The sequence below is a fragment of the Bufo bufo genome, chromosome 1, assembly GCF_905171765.1.
Source record: "Bufo bufo chromosome 1, aBufBuf1.1, whole genome shotgun sequence".
Classification (NCBI taxonomy): Eukaryota; Metazoa; Chordata; class Amphibia; order Anura; family Bufonidae; genus Bufo; species Bufo bufo.
The window spans coordinates 51,748,169-51,766,161 of NC_053389.1; the positions used below are offsets into that span (position 1 = coordinate 51,748,169).

A 17,993-nucleotide genomic window follows, 5' to 3' on the forward strand; every position below is an offset into this window, starting at 1 on the left:
ATTTTATATATATTTTTTTGTAATTGCATAATTTTTTAAAATAATTACTAATTTATTTTGTGCCATAGAATTTTTTTTGCAATTACTAAAAAATATATAAAATTATATTTCTGCGCTCTGCTCCTTCCACATCCTCAGTCAGTCACTTAGAAGCAGCCTGAGGAACCATTGAAGTTGTCTGACGAAATTACTGCCAATTATTATTGCGGGTAAAAAACAATACTGGTATCGTCAATCTACGCAAAATACTAGCCTGGCAGGTGGAATACCAGGGAGGTGGCAACCCTAGTCTCAAGACGCTTGTAACTGAGCAGAGTGGCTGTGGAGCGTGTACGCGACTACTCTAATTACAAAGCAACCTCAGAAGTCATGAAATGGCAAGATCATTCCTCTCTGAAATGCCAGGCAAGGACACAGAAGACCCCATGGTTGCCGGACACAGAAGGACCTGCGTTACAGTGTGTCAGTGAACTTATGTCCGGCTGTTTGTGAGCATTGTGAACGGACGGGTCATATAATTAGATGTATACCTTGTGATGAGCGCTGTACGATAACAGTAATGATGGCTTCCTGGATACCCGAGGCCGTATTCACACGGCAGATGTACTCGCCAGAATCAGCCGCAGTGGCTTTAAAAATTCGCATTCGAGGTCCTGCAACCTGACAAAAATCAGAGTATTAGAGAGTAAAGAGTGTCCAATACCCAGCAGTAGATTGAGCCCCTGTGTGTAAGATGTAGTGAAGGAGAAGATGTAGATGGCGGTGACTTGTGCTGTGATCCCCCATTCAATAATCATAGTGGACTTTATAATATACATGTGAATAGAGTACCAGCGCCCCCTGTACCTGGTGATTAGAACTTAGCGGACGTCCATGAGACCGATGCCAGGTCACTGACTGGTCAGAGAGTCCTTCTATCAAGCAGCTCAGTTCCAGAATCTGTCCTTCTTCTACAGTCTTTGATGAGGGTTCAATCCTAATGGCACCCGAGACCCCGGTATCTGAAACAGGATATCAGGTGATGCTGACCCCTCATGGTTTAAGAAAAATAACGTCATCTTGTATATATACGTCTCCATATACTTACTGTGCCTGGAGCCTTCGATAGAGACGCTGATAGAGGCCACCTGGATCCCAGAGCTGCCGCTCACTTGACAGATGTATTCACCAGAGTCCTGAGGGGAGGCTTTAAGGATGCGCAGCCGAGAGCCTGAAACCTACGTAAGAGCGGAAGAAAGTCTCGTTATTCTCTGATGGACCATGGATGCCCAGCAGGGACGTTATTAAAGGGGTTTCCATCCAAAAATCTCTTAGGCCGCATTCACATGACTGTGTAAGGGCCATGTCTGTCTTGCAGACTCCAAACTGCAGATCTGCAAAACTCGGACACTGGCCATGTGCACCCCACATCGTGGTGCAGACCCATTGACTTCAATAGGTCCAAGATCCTCCACGGAAGGGTTTCCATCTGTTTTCATGTGCTTCCAGGTCCGTGCCTCCGCTCCGCAAAAGATAGGACATGTCCTATCTTTGGCTGCATTGTGCAGATCGTGGACCCATTGAAGTCAGTGGGTCCGCACCGCGATGTGGGATGCACACGGCCGTTGCTCGTGTTATGCAGATCCGCAGTTTGCGGTCCACAAAACGGACACGGCCATCAAAAGGTCGTGTATATGCCGCCTTATTGATAGAAAGGTCATTGATTAACTGATTGTCGGGTTCAGCTAGAACCTTCTGAAACCGTCTGTCATGAGCAAAACATGGGAGATGGGGGAGATGATGTTTATTTTGAACGGGAAATAGCCCCCAACCATTGCAACCAATAGACTGTCCATGTAATGTAAGGATGTGCTGGCTACTCCAGGGTAAGTTGTTATTTGTAATGGCTCTATTTTCCGGCTAATAGAGGGGGTGATGAATGCTGCCCCCTATAGACACCGCTGTGATAGATCATCTGAATAATAGTCTGGACGGAACAACCCCCTTAATAGGAACAGTGTAGTAGTGATGATGACAGAATAGTCCACAGATACCTGGTGATTTTCGGACAGTGGCTGCCCCTGTCTGTACCATGACACTTCCTGATGTGTCTGTCCTTCCACGACACAGTTCAGGACAACAGTCTGTCCCTCTGACACAGCACTGGATGGAGACTCGACGAGGATGGTTGGTGTGATGCCGGCTAATAAGACATCGGGACATCAGATAATAATGAAAAGTATAAAATGATTCAACTGAAATTGACTTATCCAACTCACTGTGAACTGGGCCAATGACACGACTAATAGTGACCGTGATGGTTGCCTGACGAGTGACTGTTCCGGAGGTGACGCGGCAGATGTACTCGCCGGAGTCCGCCACAGATGCCTGGAGGATGCGCAGGCGAGAGCCCAGCACCTAAGCACAAGCCAGCAGTTAATGACTCCACTATAATCATCTCATCGTGACAATGATCCACAATTAAACTAATGAAGATTGACCCCGAGCTCCCCCAATATCGGTCATCAATGGCCGATAATAGTGACCAGTCTAATGGTTCTCTCTGGTGGGGTAAGAAGCTCTCTAGCAATGGTCTGATGAGGGAAAAGATCCATAAGCTGCTCACCTGGTGATTGGGGGAGAGGGGCTGACCCTTTCTGGTCCAGGTGACCACAGCATTTTGTGACTCGGAGACCACACAGTTCAATTCGAGAGTTTGACCTTCAGCCACAGTGTTTGAGGAGGGTTCAATCCTCAGAGCCGGGAACGAGCCTGATGCTGGAAGAACCAATAGAAGCAGAGAAGACACAGATCGAACTGCAGTTATTTACATGTCTACTCTAAAAGGAGATTAACAAAATACTGAAAAGGGTCTCCACTAAACCCAGGACAGGATAACAGAGGTTCATACTCACAGTCACTAGAAATGCGAGTTACAGTGATGAAGGTTGATGCCTGCTGTGTGACTCCACCATGGGTGACACGACAAATGTACTCTCCAGAGTCAGCAGCGGAGGCTTGGAGGATCCTCAGACGTGATCCAGACACCTAGAATGAGATATATTGATATGAATGAAGAGGAGGGGGGCTCCGTTCATAGCACTGACTGGTACGACTTGATAAGCACTTGGAATTCCATATGGAACCAATGATCTGCTCTGCGGTTACCTGGTGGTTTGGCGAGAGAGGAATTCCCGGCCTGTACCAAGTGACCTCTACCCCAGGATAACCAGTCACTTGGCAGTCCAGCTCCAAAGTCTGCCCCTCAACCAATGAGCCTGAGGAAGACTCAATCCTAAGCACGGGAATGTTTTCAGAAGCTGGGAAAGAAGACAAATTGCCGACAATTGTCCTTATGGAAGTCACAGACCAAGAGGAAAGGGCGAAGCGGAAAATAGAGGGCACAGATGCCAAGAATGAAGAGGGCAGAAAAGTGACCCAAGGACAAGAATTAAAGGTGTAAGAAGAATAATGACCATAGAAGACCAAAGCCACAATGAAGAAGAGTAAGGAATAAATAAAACGAGGGGCACTATCTCAATGGAGGACTTATAGGAATGAGCTGTCTTTGTGTGTGATGTCGCCCCTTTGTTCCCTGTAACAAGACCCTGAGAGTGTAATTTTCCCCCATGACGAAGCATTTCTGGAACTTCGGGTTTGTTTTTGGGTCCAGCCCCAGAAGAAACTCGACCGCCTCTGAAGACCAGTCTAATCAGAGACTTCATTCTCCATCTTCAAGGAAGTAACAGAGCCTCAAGAGCAACAATATGGACAAGTGAGATCAGGAGCAATGTACGACGTTGAGGAAAATGGACTAAACGAAGGAATAAGAAGAGGGTGGGAAGCCTCAGGAGCCCGGCCCATCCTGTCCACCTTGTGTTTTGAATCTTTTGCTATGTGCAACGCTCATTATGGGTGAGAGACATGATAGAGGAAGTGATCTGCCGAGTCCGGGATTTAAATACTTAATTCAGTAAAGAGGACAGAGAAAGATGCAGCGTCCCGAAAGAAGATGAAGATTAGAGCACAGCGGGATGACATGAATAACCAGATGTGGCTGGCAAGTCCTGCGCACAACTTACGGATGGGGACACGGTTGATTGTGATAATGATTGAGGCTTGTTGTGTTCCACCTCCGTTAGTGACACGGCAGATATATTCCCCAGAGTCGGCTGATGAGGCTTGTAGTATGCGCAACCGGGAGCCATAGACCTAGAGAGGAACAGGGACCCTCATCGTAAACCTACATTATCAGGAGATGGGTCTACAGGGCTTACCTGAGTGAGGGGGAGCTTTATCTTCTTCGCCACGTTGGGTATCTATTTCTTGGCAAATAAATATATATAAAGGGGAAACAAGAACCTCAGATGCAGCCATGTAGCTGAGCCCTGACCCCTCAGTCCATCATGGACAGATAACAGCAGAAAGCAGATTACAGCGCAGCTTCCAGAGCAGGAGGAAGAACGTCAGGAGCAGTAACAGCCCTGCTACATGGACTGTGTGGTCCTATATACACACGACATACACCGTAGAGCTATATCATTTGGGGTCATTATTAATTTCCAGACTCCAGTATATGAATATAGTGACAACAACTGGACCAGGAATAATACAGCTACATATAGCAAGCCCTGGACTCTAATAGTAGTGGCATCATTGTCATATTAATGGGGGGTTTTTTGCCAGGAGTCGGACCCCCGCCAATCTCATATTGATGACCTATCCTGACGATAGGTCATCAATATGATAATCCCGGGAAACCCTTTTAATGACCTTGTGTTAAGTTGTGTTCACATCACATTCTGTCAATGCCGGACACAAATGTGAAAGGAGCCTTGTTGGGGTGACCTGAGTGATTTACCTGGTGGTTGGGTGACAGGGGGTGGCCAGGCCTATGCCACGTGACTGCAGCCTGCGGATAGGAAGCGACTACACAGTTCAGTTCCACGGTTTGTCCCTCCAGCACGTTATCAGATGACGGCTCAATCCTCACAAGTGGAGCAGCAGAAGAAGCTGAATGAGAGAGGATGGAAGAAGAACATTGCAGATGTCGTAGATGATAACACCCGGATTACAACCAGGCCAGCACCATGATAATACCCAGGTGCAATGTACTGTAGAGCTGAGCACATAGATCAGAAAGATGGGGGCAACATGCAAGCCTCCAAACCCAGCAGTACATGCACCTGTGTCTCTGGATTTTCTAGGCTCTGAGATTCAGACGCCCTTGATTCATCCGGTGTTTGTGTTGCTGTTGTAGGTGGACTCACCTTTTACCACAATCACTTCTATCTGACGCTGAGAGGAGCCTGCAGAGTTGGTGCCAACGCACAAATACGTTCCGGCGTCTGCTACAGTTATTGATGGAATCAGGAGGGTGGCGATGTCTGTCCTCTCTGTATGAGCCTGGAAAATACACAGGAACCCAAGTTGAGCACCATAGTAGTCCTCACAGACTCTGCGTATAGGTGATTTATAAGAATTGTGCAGCGTCCAGGAGGAAATGGGCAATGGTTTGGACAGGACGTTCTGCAGTGCAGCACCTTACCAATGGAGTTAGGGTAGTGGTAGAAGGGGACAGGTAAAGGTAGATTGGGTGAGATGTTAGGTAGAGGAGAAGAAAACAGGTCTGTGCAGTGTCAGACAATACGTGAGGGGTAGTTTTACATCATGGTCATGTTCTAACTCCTGCTAGAGCCACTGGTCACTACATTATCTGTCACCATGGGCAGCCTATGATGTATTAAACCATCGCTCATCATTTTACCATTGTATGGAAGGTCTGAGGCATTGGCCAGGGTAGTATCTAGGTCAATGGCTTCTGCGGGTTATAGCAGATACCTGCAGCTCCTGAATCCGCCTCTGGATAGCTTCCAGGCTGCTGCTTCGAAAATGAAGGAAACCAAGAGAGGTGAGGGCCTGAGCAGATGGACGGGCCGAGAGAGAGAGAGAGAGACAGGAGGAATAGAAAGTGAGAGGGAAAATAACCATAGGGAGCAGTGGTGAGCATGCACGAAACACCGCTGATTGCGTAAGGCTGCACGACCTGTGACGGTAAGGACCTCTAAGTATCTGCAGCACCGCATGCACGGCTCATCCTCTCACCTGAGGGGGTAGGATACCATCTTGCTTCCTCCAGGAGATTGTTGGAGTGGGGCTGCCTAGCGCTCTACAGTACAGCCGGGCGGTGTCCCCTTCTCTGACCTCTGTCCGCTCTGGGCTCACCTGGACGTCTGGCAAATTTCCACCTGCTAGCAAAGGAGACGTCATTTAAATTCCCATAAAATATTAAGTAATAGCCCCCTCCCCTTTTCTTAGAGGCCTGGCAATCCTAAAACCATACTATACATCTGCTGTCTGTGGACACTGAGGACCATGGGAGGTTTTCACGGGTCCATAAAGCCCTTGGGCGGGACTGAGAAAGCCAAGTTAAGGCGGGTTTACACGGGCGCCGAGCTAAAGCCGATTGTCAGGAAGGAAGCGTTCCTTCCCGACAGTCGGCTGCTTGTTCAGTGAAGGAGGCTGCTGCATTTACAGGCAGCGATCTCCTCCACAGTATGAGAACAAGGGATGGCTATTGCCATGGCTCATCCTCATACAGCTGCATTGTTTCTTGGCAGCAGATTGCAGTTTAGACTGCACGATCTTCTGCCCAGAAAAGATCATTTAGGTGCCTGCTCTAACGACAGTTTCACCTAATGAACGAGCGTTTGGGTGATCGGCTGCACGTTTAGCAGGGTAGATTGTCGAGGTTGAGCTTTTGCAGGAACGCTAGTTCCCAATAATCTGTCAGAATATCGGGACGTGTAAATCCAGGATCAGCTCTTATACGTACTGTAAACCCGTAGATCAGCCCTGGCGATGTGTTGGCCAAAACTGTTGTGCACGCGGCAAGTGTATTGCCCGGCATCTGAGATCTGGGCGGATGAGAAGCGCAGGACACCTCCGTGGACACTGGCTCTGGATGAGATGCCTCCATTCTGGCCGCCTACAGTGGGGAGCAGGAAACACCATGAAGTCCCCGTCACCTGCATTTACTCTTCTCCTTCATTAACCCATTTCAGTCACTCACCCGTCCACTCCACGATCGGCGTTGGGTTTCCAGTCGCTGTGCAGCGAAATTCTGCCGGCTGACCCTGCTGGACACTCAGCTGCCTGGGCTCAATCACAGCCACAGGGGGCGTCCCTGCTCCAGCTACAAGGTGGTGAGAACATATTACACTGATCACATCACAAAACGCAAGAGGTCTGTGGGATGTCAGGCCCGGAAGAGACCTTGTCTATACACAGGACCGGCAGTCACCGCAACGTCCACGTCCAAACTGTAGACGTAGCAGCCTACACTGCAATGGACATTGGGTCACATATGCTCTAGTGTAGCTGCAGATAACATCTCATGTAACTGTACAACCCCTGCTTTACTCATCTGTACGTCGAGTCTCCAGTCACATCCAGAGCTGCATTCACAAATCTGCTGGCTGCCAGAAGGACTCAGAGGAGTAGCTGAGGTATTATGATACAGTATCGGTCAGGGTAGGGGAATGTTACACAGAACCAGCATGAACTAACTGCAGCTCTGGATGTAATTGGAGTAGAAGACATGATAACTCAGAATGGGTACAAGTAAAGCAGAAAGACTTAGACTTCTGTGTAGCTTATATCTGGGTGTAATCTGTAAGGCAGCTATAAGGTGAAGGAGGCAGCTCCTTGTATGACGTGTTACATACATGTAAACCTGCTGCAGTCCAGCTGTCCCTATGTGGCCATGGATGGATAAGCCAAGGTGATGTATGGTAAGAAAGAAGCACAGGGATTAGCATGAGAGGGGCAGCACACGCCATCAGTATGGACTCCGCGTCTGCTATATGGAGATGGAACGGATGCAAACATGGAGGGGGGGGAGATGGGATGGTGGAACAAGCAGTTCAGGTTTGGCATGCTGCAGCCATGATGCTCAACGGACAAGACCACTCCATGCCAACTTACATGGTCTGTGTCCTTCAATGGTTTCAAAGGGTCCATAGAACATCTGGGTGTGGGAGGCCTCTGCGGATGAGGTAGAAGGAGCTTTAGTGGGAGGAAGAGTCTGCAGAGATGGATCGGTCAGCACGCATCTCATCAGAGAAAAACACGACCAAGGAGCGAAGGGGGGGGGGGGACACACGCTTTATTGAGGCCTGAACTCCACGGATGGAGCACAGTACAGTACAACATCAATTATACATCATATAGGAGAGGCAGGCAACAAAGTCACAGGACCCCATCCCTGCATCTGACCGCTGCGCTTATATTAGGACGCTGTAGAATCAGTGAGCCGCAGCAGTGTCTACGACCCCCCAGCGCAGAGTATACCACCCCCCGAGCAACGTACACAACCCTCCTAGAGCAAAGTACACCCCCCATCTCAGAGTATACCACCCCCAGCGCAAAGTACACCACCACCCCATCTCAGAGTATACCACCCCCAGCGCAAAGTACACCACAACCCCATCTCAGAGTATACCACCCCCAGCGCAAAGTACACCACCACCCCATCTCAGAGTATACCACCCCCAGCGCAAAGTACACCACCACCCCATCTCAGAGTATTCCACCCCCAGCGCAAAGTACACCACAACCCCATCTCAGAGTATACCACCCCCAGCGCAAAGTACACCACCACCCCATCTCAGAGTATTCCACCCCCAGCGCAAAGTACACCACCACCCCATCTCAGAGCATACCACCCCCAGCGCAAAGTACACCACCACCCCATCTCAGAGTATACAACCCCCAGCGCAGAGTATGCCACCCCCTCAGAGCAAAGTATACCACCACCCCATCTGAGTATACAACCCCCTCAGAGAAAAGTATACCACCCTCCCAGCGCAGAGTATGCCACCATCCAGCACAGAGTATACCATTAAATGGAGAGTATAAAACTCCTATCAGTACAGAGTATATTATCCCCACTGTACAGAGTTTATCACAACCCAGTTCAGAGTATATCTACTCCCAGTTCCGAGTATGCCACCATCTAGCGTAGAGTATACTACCCCCAGTTCAGAGTATATCACCCTCTCAGCGCACTGTACACCACCCCCCTGCACAGAGTACACCACCATCCCAATGCAGAGTATACCACTCCCACCAGTGTAAAGTATACAACCCCCAAGTGCATAGTATACCACCCCCAATGCAGAGTGTATCACAGTCCAGCACAGACTATACCTACTCCCAGTGCAGAGTATGCCACCATCTAGCGTAGAGTATACTACCCCCAGTTCAGAGTATATCACCCTCTCAGCGCACTGTACACCACCCCCCTGCACAGAGTACACCACCATCCCAATGCAGAGTATACCACTCCCACCAGTGTAAAGTATACAACCCCCAAGTGCATAGTATACCACCCCCAATGCAGAGTGTATCACAGTCCAGCACAGACTATACCTACTCCCAGTGCAGAGTATGCCACCATCAAGTGTAGAGAGTACCAACCTCCATTGCAGAGAGTACTGACGCCTAAGTGAAGAATATACTTCCTCCCGGCACAGAGTATGCCACCATCCAGTGTAGCATATACTACCCCGGTTCACAGTGTACCAACCCCTAGTGCAGAGTATCCGACTCTGAGTATAGAGTATCTCACCCCCAAAGCCAGAAATAGTATACCACCCCTGTGACAGCGCAGCTACAAATAACATGCAATCACCCTCCACCCCCATGGCTGCACCACCTACCTGAATACAGTATACCACCCAGCAGCACCCGCACATAGTATACCAGCCCCGGTGCCCATACACAGTTTACCACACACACTGTTAATTTGCTCTTTAATTCAAATTTTCAATGAAAACATTAAAACATCTATCATTATATTATTTGCAGTAGGTAAAGCGACCCCTCCGCAGAACAGTCTGCAATCAGCGTCACAGGAGCTGCGGGTATGAGGTAGGCAGCGGTTTCACATCATGAGGTCAGTTTAGAGGTAGGTACGTTCACAGTCTCTTATATACAGGCAGCCACTTGTTGTGTCCCGCAGTCTCTGATGGAGAGATCCAGGCATCTACAGACACCGACGACTTCATGTGGAGCAGAATCATTACCCCCAAAACCCCTCCATCCATCTAAAAAAAAAAAGCACCAGGGCCCCGGACAGCCGTCCCATCATCCTGACATTCCAGTCTTCACCGACTTTCACCCGAGCCGGTCTGTATCCTACAGGAGCAGCATGGCTCCACTCATTCCACAGTCTAAAGTCATAGTGTTGTCCACGCTCCACCCTTCCCCTAGACTACTCCTCTAATCACCGACACACTGAACATCACCATTATAAGTCAGAGGAGCAGCTCTCTAACATCTGACTCCAACACACCACCAGGAGCGACCAGATCATTACCAAAGTGGAGCACCAGCAATATGACACCACACTGAGAAGGTACAACACGTATCCCACCACCGAGTCAGGAAAAACGAGGTCACATGCTGTAAAGAGTTAAACAAACAGGACGGGAAGATGGTGCCTGGGCCGGAGGTAGCTTATCACCTCTATCTAGTCCTCGCAATGTGGAAGACATAGGCCGGACACACACGAGCGAGTTCAATGCGTGTCGGTGAGAGGTTTCGTTCTGACCTCTGCTCCTCTGACAGGATCACACAGCATTGTACTAATTTATAATGCTGTGTGAGTCTGAGAGTCCTGGAATCTATTGAATTACACTGACATAATGCTGCCAGTGTAATTCAGTGGATTCCAGGTCTTACAGAGAATTATTATAGGAGGAGATGTCAGAACGGGACCTCACACTGACACACGTTGCGAGTTTCTCACATTGAACTTGTTCGTGTGTGTCTGTCCATAAAGTGCTGTTTATATCACCCAAGGACAAGTAATGGAGAAGAGTCTGATGACTGGGCAGATGATGGGCATGGATCAGCAGAGACCCCGCAGAAGACATCCACTCATCAGGTCAGAACTCTGGGTGTATGGAGCCTTGTGTTGTACATGTCCTACCCATTTCTAGTTTTTAGGTATAACCTCCATAAACTACAGCAACCCTGTAGATGCCTCACTTATCTTGTGTCACAAGGTCTTCTACTCCAATCACATCCATTTAGGAATCAAGCAGATGTCAGTGCAGATCGGGGTGTGACTGGAGTACAAGACGTGCCAAGCAAAGTATCTGCACAGTTACTGAACATTTTACAGAGGTCATACCTGGACGTGAAGTGAAGAATGACGCTGACAAGGTGTCGGTATTATTCCTCTAAGAGGCCAGAGGCGTAGGGCGAAGGGCAACGGACGATCAGTGTGTAGCTACCGCTTATTATCATTGGTCAGGATGCCTGGTGGCTGCTGTCAGTCCCTGTATAGTGAAGTGAATGCTGGAGACCTGTTACTAGCGTTCAGGAGCAAAACTTTTAAATTTCCGGTTCACATTTTTGAAAAACAATCAGCATTTTATTTAAAAAAAAAGAAAAATAAATGTTATTATAGGGTGGGGGAGGGGGCAGAAGAAGCTCAACACATACAAGATAAAGCAATAAAGGGGGTGGGGAAAGGTTACCGCGGGGGAGGGAGGTCTGCACTAGCGGTGATTTGATTTGCCTTCTCTAATCATGTGACACGGGCCCAGGCAGCATAAGCGTCCAATCACGTTAGTGAACAGTCCCGAGGTTTGATTGAGGAGACAGAGGGAGAGGAGGATTACTTCATTCCCGCATGCATGAGAAGTCCGGATAGGAGACGCCATCAAGGCCAGTGCACAAAAGCCTAGAAGCCAAGTGAAGCTGTCGGGACCAGCACAGGACGACTGGCCGCTTACCGGGTGTGCAAGCAGAGAGGGCGGGGGAACCTTAGCACCATGCAATGGATGGAGGGATTTTAATGGTGACTCTTTCACCAACCTTGAACAAAAAGCGTTGCATTGCCCTCGTCCATGTCAAACATATTGGATCCAGTGCAGATGTAAATGCCAGCGTCTTCGGGCTGCACGTTACGGATGGTCAGGATGCCATTGAAGTCCATCGCTCTCTCGGGCAGATTCCCACTGTTCTGACGGGTCCACACCAAGGTGTAAGCTGGGGACTGAGGGAGGAAAACAAGCTACATATAAAGAGAAGGGTAAAGCAGACCACACATCTCACCACGTGGTCACCTGTGGTCTTTATACACCGCTGTGCATGGGGATCTGAAATACACCAGACATACAATAAGTGGTGGGTTGTCGTTCCCATCCCAAAGCTTCTACTCACCGTGCTCTTTGCTGTGCATATGAAGGTGACGTCTACGCCTTGCCGGACCCTCTGGACCCTCTGCTCTTCCACAGTCACTGTAATGGGCCTAATGGGAGAGGCTGAGAGATAAACCAAGACGATGTTATTCCAGAAGTGACACTTACCTCTCAATGCCGAGAGCACCCAACGTCATGGGCAGCAATGAGAGTGCCATGTAATGAGGTGACAAGCTACCAGCTCTGACAATCGGGACCGACTGCTAGAGAGGAGGGCACCCACTGTCCGTCAGCCAGGTGTAATGGCACCCCACCCGCCAATGAGATGTAAAATTAATGTAGGGCTCAGCTATCATGTAGTCCATGACATGAGGCAGTGTACAGGTGAAATGGAGCTAATAAACCATGTCGGCTGTATGCACATTTTGGATAAATTATACAGGAAATAGAAAAAATAAAAATCAGGGAATGGGGACAAGGGTACAAACCTCAGCGCTGCTCAGTGTGAAGGGTTCCAATAAATGGCAGCATGAACCAAACAATGGGAATGTTACATACAGAAAACACTGGATTACAACTCATTGCATATCCGAGATTACAGCTCTGCGCTGGACTACCGCTCGGACCCCCACCAATGACGAGAATGAACCCCTGTATCTACCGTGGAGCCTACATAGCGGCCGGTCGGGCATGTGCGCGATCGCTCCATTCATTTCTATGTCCGTTCCGCAGACGGCCAAGAGCTGCACTCTGGAACTCCCATAGAAATGAATGGCGCAGCCGAGCGCATTTCCAACCAGCCACTTTGTACATTTCGGGGGCTCCACGGGGTATGGGGCTACCATTTTGATGATCGTGGGGATCTTAGTGATAGGACCCACACGTATCTAATAGTTTTTCCTTATCTTGTGGATACTGGAATACCCCTTTAATAGCAATACAAGATGACCCGAGGTTTCTGGACTCTCACCATGGATGATGATCTCTGCTCTACTGGTGTTCGTGTACTGGTAATTGCGGCAAGTGCAGATGTAGACTCCAGAATCTGATGGCTGCAGGCTAGGGAAGTGCAGGACCTCACCTGAGAGAGAACAGGAGAGGTGATGACCGTGATGAAGGGCTCAGACATGAACAAATATCTGCCATGGAACATGGATGGGTATAGAGTGTGGGAGGAAGAGGTCTGATCTCACTCACCTCTGACACCTGAGGTAAACTAAAATTCTGAAACAAGTTCTGACCATTTCTGGTAAAATTACTGTCCATCTCTGAATGGATCATGTAAGCACACAGACGGACCGTGCAAGAGCTGATATCAGGACACATCATACAAAGAAGACTCTGCCCAGGCTCATATCAGGACATATCACATGAGGAGACTGCCCGAGATGATATCAGATCATATCACATGAGGAGGCTCTGCCCAGGCTCATATCAGGACATATCACATGAGGAGACTGCCCAAGCTGATATTATCTCATATTACACAAGGAGACTTGGCCCAAGCTAATACCAGGACATACCACAACTGATATCAGAACATATCACACGTCTTCATTCCTGGCTTGATCTTACCTCTTTCCCTTAGCTGGGTGTTTCCAGGAAGCGGTCGCCCATCTTCTCGTGACCAGAAGTAGTAGTAAGGAGGGTCACCACTTCCTTGGCACCTGAGACTTATCTCGCTACCTGGAGTAACCGTTTTCTTCTCAGGATAAATCCTGACAAAGAAGTTGAATTGTCTGTCTGAAATCGAAGGGAGATCGATATTACCCCCGGGACAGAAATACAGCAATGAGACTGGGGGAGGAAAGTAAAGTTCTTACCCTCTGGGACACATTTCTGTCCACGGACGCTGGGGTTACCAGTATATCCTGGAGCACACCTGTCACAGAATACCAGAAGGTGAGCCTACACTGTGGGCACTGCTATTACGGATATATGCCCGAGTACAGGGGAGAGCAATCTCAACTATGCAGAAAGGGAGGACGACCATATTATGGGACAGACAGAAGCAGGAGGAGATCCTGCCTCAGGCCCTCTATACAAATGATACAAGGACTGGGCTGATTTACAATTATATGTGAGGAAGGGGCCACGGGACATCCATGGACACATATAAGCCTTCTTCCACTCAGGACTGACCTCTCGCAGTACTGCCCTGTGTACCCTATGGGGCAGGCTGTGCATCTGTAGCCACCAGCACCATCTGTCTCACAGGTCTTCGAAAACCTGCAATGAAAATGAAACAAATAGGATATTATACTACCGCTACAATGATGAGGAGGATATAATACTACAGCTATGAGGAGGAGGATATAATACTACAGCTAAGAGGAGGATATAATACTACAGCTATGATGAGGAGGATATAATACTACAGCTAAGAGGAGGATATAATACTACAGCTATGATGATGAGGATATAATACTACAGCTAAGAGGAGAATATAATACTACAGCTATGACGATGAAGAAGATATAATACTACAGCTCTGATGAGGTTACAGCTATGATGAGTATATAATACTACGGCTACAATGATGATGATTTATTACTACAGCCACAATGAGTATATAATACTACAGCTACAATGACATAATACTACAGGTACAATGAGGATATAATACTACAGGTACAATGAGGATATAATACTACAGCTACGATGATGATGAGGATATAATACTACCGCTATGATGAGGAGGACATAATACTACAAGTGTAATGAGGAGGATATAGTGCAGTTGTACTTACTGGTTCTCTGGGTCACTTAATGGGCATGCACAAGGCTGGCAGTCCTCTGGGGTACCCGCTGTGGCATCACCATAGAAGCCAGGTGCACATTTGTCGCAGAACTCGCCGGCAGTGTTGTGCAAACAGTTCTAGGGCAAGGAAATTTTGCATTAGATGAAATTCACAAAAAATACAACATCCCAGGATATATGAGGGACACAAAGCAGCAAATCAAACTTGTGCTAGTCTACTCTTGAGGCTATTACCCCTGTACATACAATATATTGTATTAGAGCCAGTGGATCTCATACTAGAGGGTCACCCATTTGTATCCTTTTCTAATAGCCAAAGCAGAGTGGCACTATAAAGAAGCGGCACCCACTCTGGAGGACTTGACGTGGCCATGCAATGCTACATTTCCTCTGCGGTGTGCAGCACCAGAGATGGGATTTCAGTAGATGGACCCTGGGGCCCATCATGTATTAATGGGCATCTGTCAGCGGGTTTGTACCTATGACACTGGCTGACCTGTTACATGTGCGCTTGGCCGCTAAAGGCATCTGTGTTGGTCCCGTGTTCATATGTGCCCGCATTGCTGAGAAAGATGAACTTTTAATATATGCAAATAAGCTTCGAGGAGCAACGGGGGCGTTGCCGTTACACCTGGAGGCTCAGCTCTCTCTACAACTGTTGCACCCCCTGCACTTTGACACGGCCAGGCAGTGGAAACTTCATCACACTTGGCCCCTATCAATTAAAGTCCAGAGGGTGTGGCAGTTGCAGAGAGAGAGCTGAGCCTCTAGGTGTAACGGCAACGCCCCCGTTGCTCCTCGAAGCTTATTTGCATATATTAAAAGTTCATTTTTCTCAGCAATGCAGGCACATATGAACATGGGACCAACACAGATGCCTTCAGATGCCAAGTGCACATGCAACAGGTCAGCCAGTGTCATAGGTACAAATTTGCTGACAGATGCCCTTTAAACTGTAGATATCAGGAGGGAAATAAAATATACAGTATACCTATAATACAGCCACTGTAAAGTCCCCTGGGGTCACAGCTGAGAATGCTTACCGAACAGACACCAGTCTCTGGGTGACAAGTCTCCGAGTGCCCGTTACAATCACAGGGCTCGCAGTGTCCAAGGTATAGGCCTCCTCCAGTGCGGGTGTAGCCGGGGGCACAGTCCTATGATAGAAGACATACTTGATGACACAAGATCAGGGTGGATCAACACACAAAGAGCAAACACAGCCCATTCCCCTTGTGACGCATCCCTTGAAAGGAGATCAGATTCAGGTGGCTTTATCTCTTACGGCCTTACCTGGCAGGACAATCCTCTGTAGCCAGGGGGGCAGCGGCACTCCTCTACCTCCAGGGCCTGAGGAAGGCTGGTGTATGAGGGCCCAGCGGTCTCCATGCTCACACCAGTAATGCTAGCAGATATCATGTCAGTGGAGTAAGATGCTCGTATGAGAATCTCGTTTAGATCTGCCAGCGCCATCATCAGGTGCTCCCGCGTGGCCTGCTGCCCATCTGGGCGCTTCCATTGACTCTGTGGGAAGGAGAGGTTACGTAAATATTAAACCAAACGGTGATCACGGCACGGTGCATAGAAAGGGATTTCCAAGCACAATCTCACCTCTCTAAATGCAATCTCAAAGGTTTTGGTCTCACGCGGGCGCAGTTCTGTCTGGTAGGCCACCAAGGTGATGTCATTGCCCTGGAAATGAATACAGGTATGACCGGTTGGGTACTAACAACGCAATCATGGCATCGGTCGGCTACTGCCATCCGAATAAATAGACCCTCATCATAAGATCAGGGTCAGCTGCCTCCATGACAGCACAATGACTGGGGGACAGGTAGGGCGGCTTCTGTCATTCTCCATCATGCCAGCAGTCCTGAGGCGGTAACAAGGAAAAGCTAATGCTCGGCTTTTACCGTGATCTGAACATCAGCATCGGGCAGCGGAGATCCCCGGATTCCAGACGTGTAGGCCAGCGTGTAGCGGAGCGTTCCACCATAAGACATCACCTGGAACAGGAATATGAGGACTAATCAGAAATTCTGCAAGTTTCTTTCATCGAAAAGGCTAAAACAATACCCTGCGACTGTGATCCAGATGTATCGCTGGGGGAGAACACCAGGAGGGTAATGAGAGGAACGGCCATAGGAAACAAGTATGGTGTCTGATCTCCCAGCGGAGGGATAAGGGGCAGTCGGTGTCTTTACCTTATCCCCAAGGAAAACCTTAGGTAAGGACCAGTAGAAAACCCCTTCGGGGAACAGAGAGAAGCCCTTGTAGACCAGAGAGTACTAGGAAGAGAACAGATCATTCATGATTGCAACGTCAGACCAACCAACATGTCCCATGTACACACAGGACCTGCACCCCTAACTGCACGCCTCATGCATCAAGCACAGCACACGGCGTGGCCTTGTACCTTTTCAGCTCCTCTTAATCCCGGCGTCTGAGAGATTAGGACATTAGTAGAGTCCTGACGAGCTGACCGCGCAGATGCTCCGGCCTTGAGGTATGGAAATGGAGGGTTACGAAACTGAAGTATACGGCGTACTAATAGACAACCACCACAAGCACACAGAGAAGTCCGGCCATGGGCATACAGGAGGAGGTCGTACCTCATGTGTAGCTCTTTGGGGCGAGTGGCCCGGGGCAGCAGATAGAGGAAACGTGTGAGCTCTTGCCCGAGACTGTGCGTTATCTTGGGTATGATGGCGGCGCAAAGGAGGCGATGGTGGACCTGCAGGTGCCACTACAGAAGATGGCGGGAGAACTGAGTCGCCCTCTGAGACATTTGTTTTGTCTCGTGATGGACCAGAGGAAAAGTTGGAGATAAGCGCCCAGACCTCACGGTCCATTTCTTCCTGCTTTTTATCCATCTACAGACAAATTCCCAAGTGCAGCAGACAAAGGAAAGAGAAGGAAGTAAATGCAAAGGAACGACAGGAGAAAGCCGGAGACAAAACAAAAACGAGAGTGCGAGATGTAGAGAGATAAGCGGTGCCTCACATACAACAGTATCAAGGGGGATGTAATAAGCTCAT

At 48.7% G+C, this 17,993-nt stretch overlaps 1 protein-coding gene across 7 annotated transcripts in view; it reads right to left on the minus strand.

Moving 5' to 3' along the window:
• Positions 1–17,993, minus strand: part of HSPG2 (heparan sulfate proteoglycan 2) — a 126,354-nt gene that overhangs the window by 27,796 nt on the left and 80,565 nt on the right. For 4 of the 7 annotated variants that reach the window (XM_040423715.1, XM_040423690.1, XM_040423699.1 and 1 more), the window contains 26 exons: positions 16,869–16,961; positions 16,567–16,647; positions 16,249–16,479; positions 15,999–16,112; positions 14,945–15,072; positions 14,337–14,423; positions 14,018–14,076; positions 13,770–13,937; positions 13,165–13,275; positions 12,217–12,317; positions 11,869–12,049; positions 7,966–8,025; positions 7,052–7,174; positions 6,815–6,967; positions 6,085–6,230; positions 5,250–5,385; positions 4,841–4,992; positions 4,062–4,191; positions 3,148–3,299; positions 2,895–3,027; positions 2,606–2,757; positions 2,259–2,397; positions 2,034–2,182; positions 1,088–1,217; positions 847–1,001; positions 531–660 (listed from right to left, as the gene is read on the minus strand). In XM_040423715.1, the coding sequence (XP_040279649.1) occupies positions 531–660; positions 847–1,001; positions 1,088–1,217; positions 2,034–2,182; positions 2,259–2,397; positions 2,606–2,757; positions 2,895–3,027; positions 3,148–3,299; positions 4,062–4,191; positions 4,841–4,992; positions 5,250–5,385; positions 6,085–6,230; positions 6,815–6,967; positions 7,052–7,174; positions 7,966–8,025; positions 11,869–12,049; positions 12,217–12,317; positions 13,165–13,275; positions 13,770–13,937; positions 14,018–14,076; positions 14,337–14,423; positions 14,945–15,072; positions 15,999–16,112; positions 16,249–16,479; positions 16,567–16,647; positions 16,869–16,961 (3,394 nt within the window). The remainder of the gene's footprint in view (positions 1–530; positions 661–846; positions 1,002–1,087; positions 1,218–2,033; positions 2,183–2,258; positions 2,398–2,605; positions 2,758–2,894; positions 3,028–3,147; positions 3,300–4,061; positions 4,192–4,840; positions 4,993–5,249; positions 5,386–6,084; positions 6,231–6,814; positions 6,968–7,051; positions 7,175–7,965; positions 8,026–11,868; positions 12,050–12,216; positions 12,318–13,164; positions 13,276–13,769; positions 13,938–14,017; positions 14,077–14,336; positions 14,424–14,944; positions 15,073–15,998; positions 16,113–16,248; positions 16,480–16,566; positions 16,648–16,868; positions 16,962–17,993) is intronic. The other 3 variants (XM_040423725.1, XM_040423680.1, XM_040423706.1) reach the window with 2 other exon arrangements.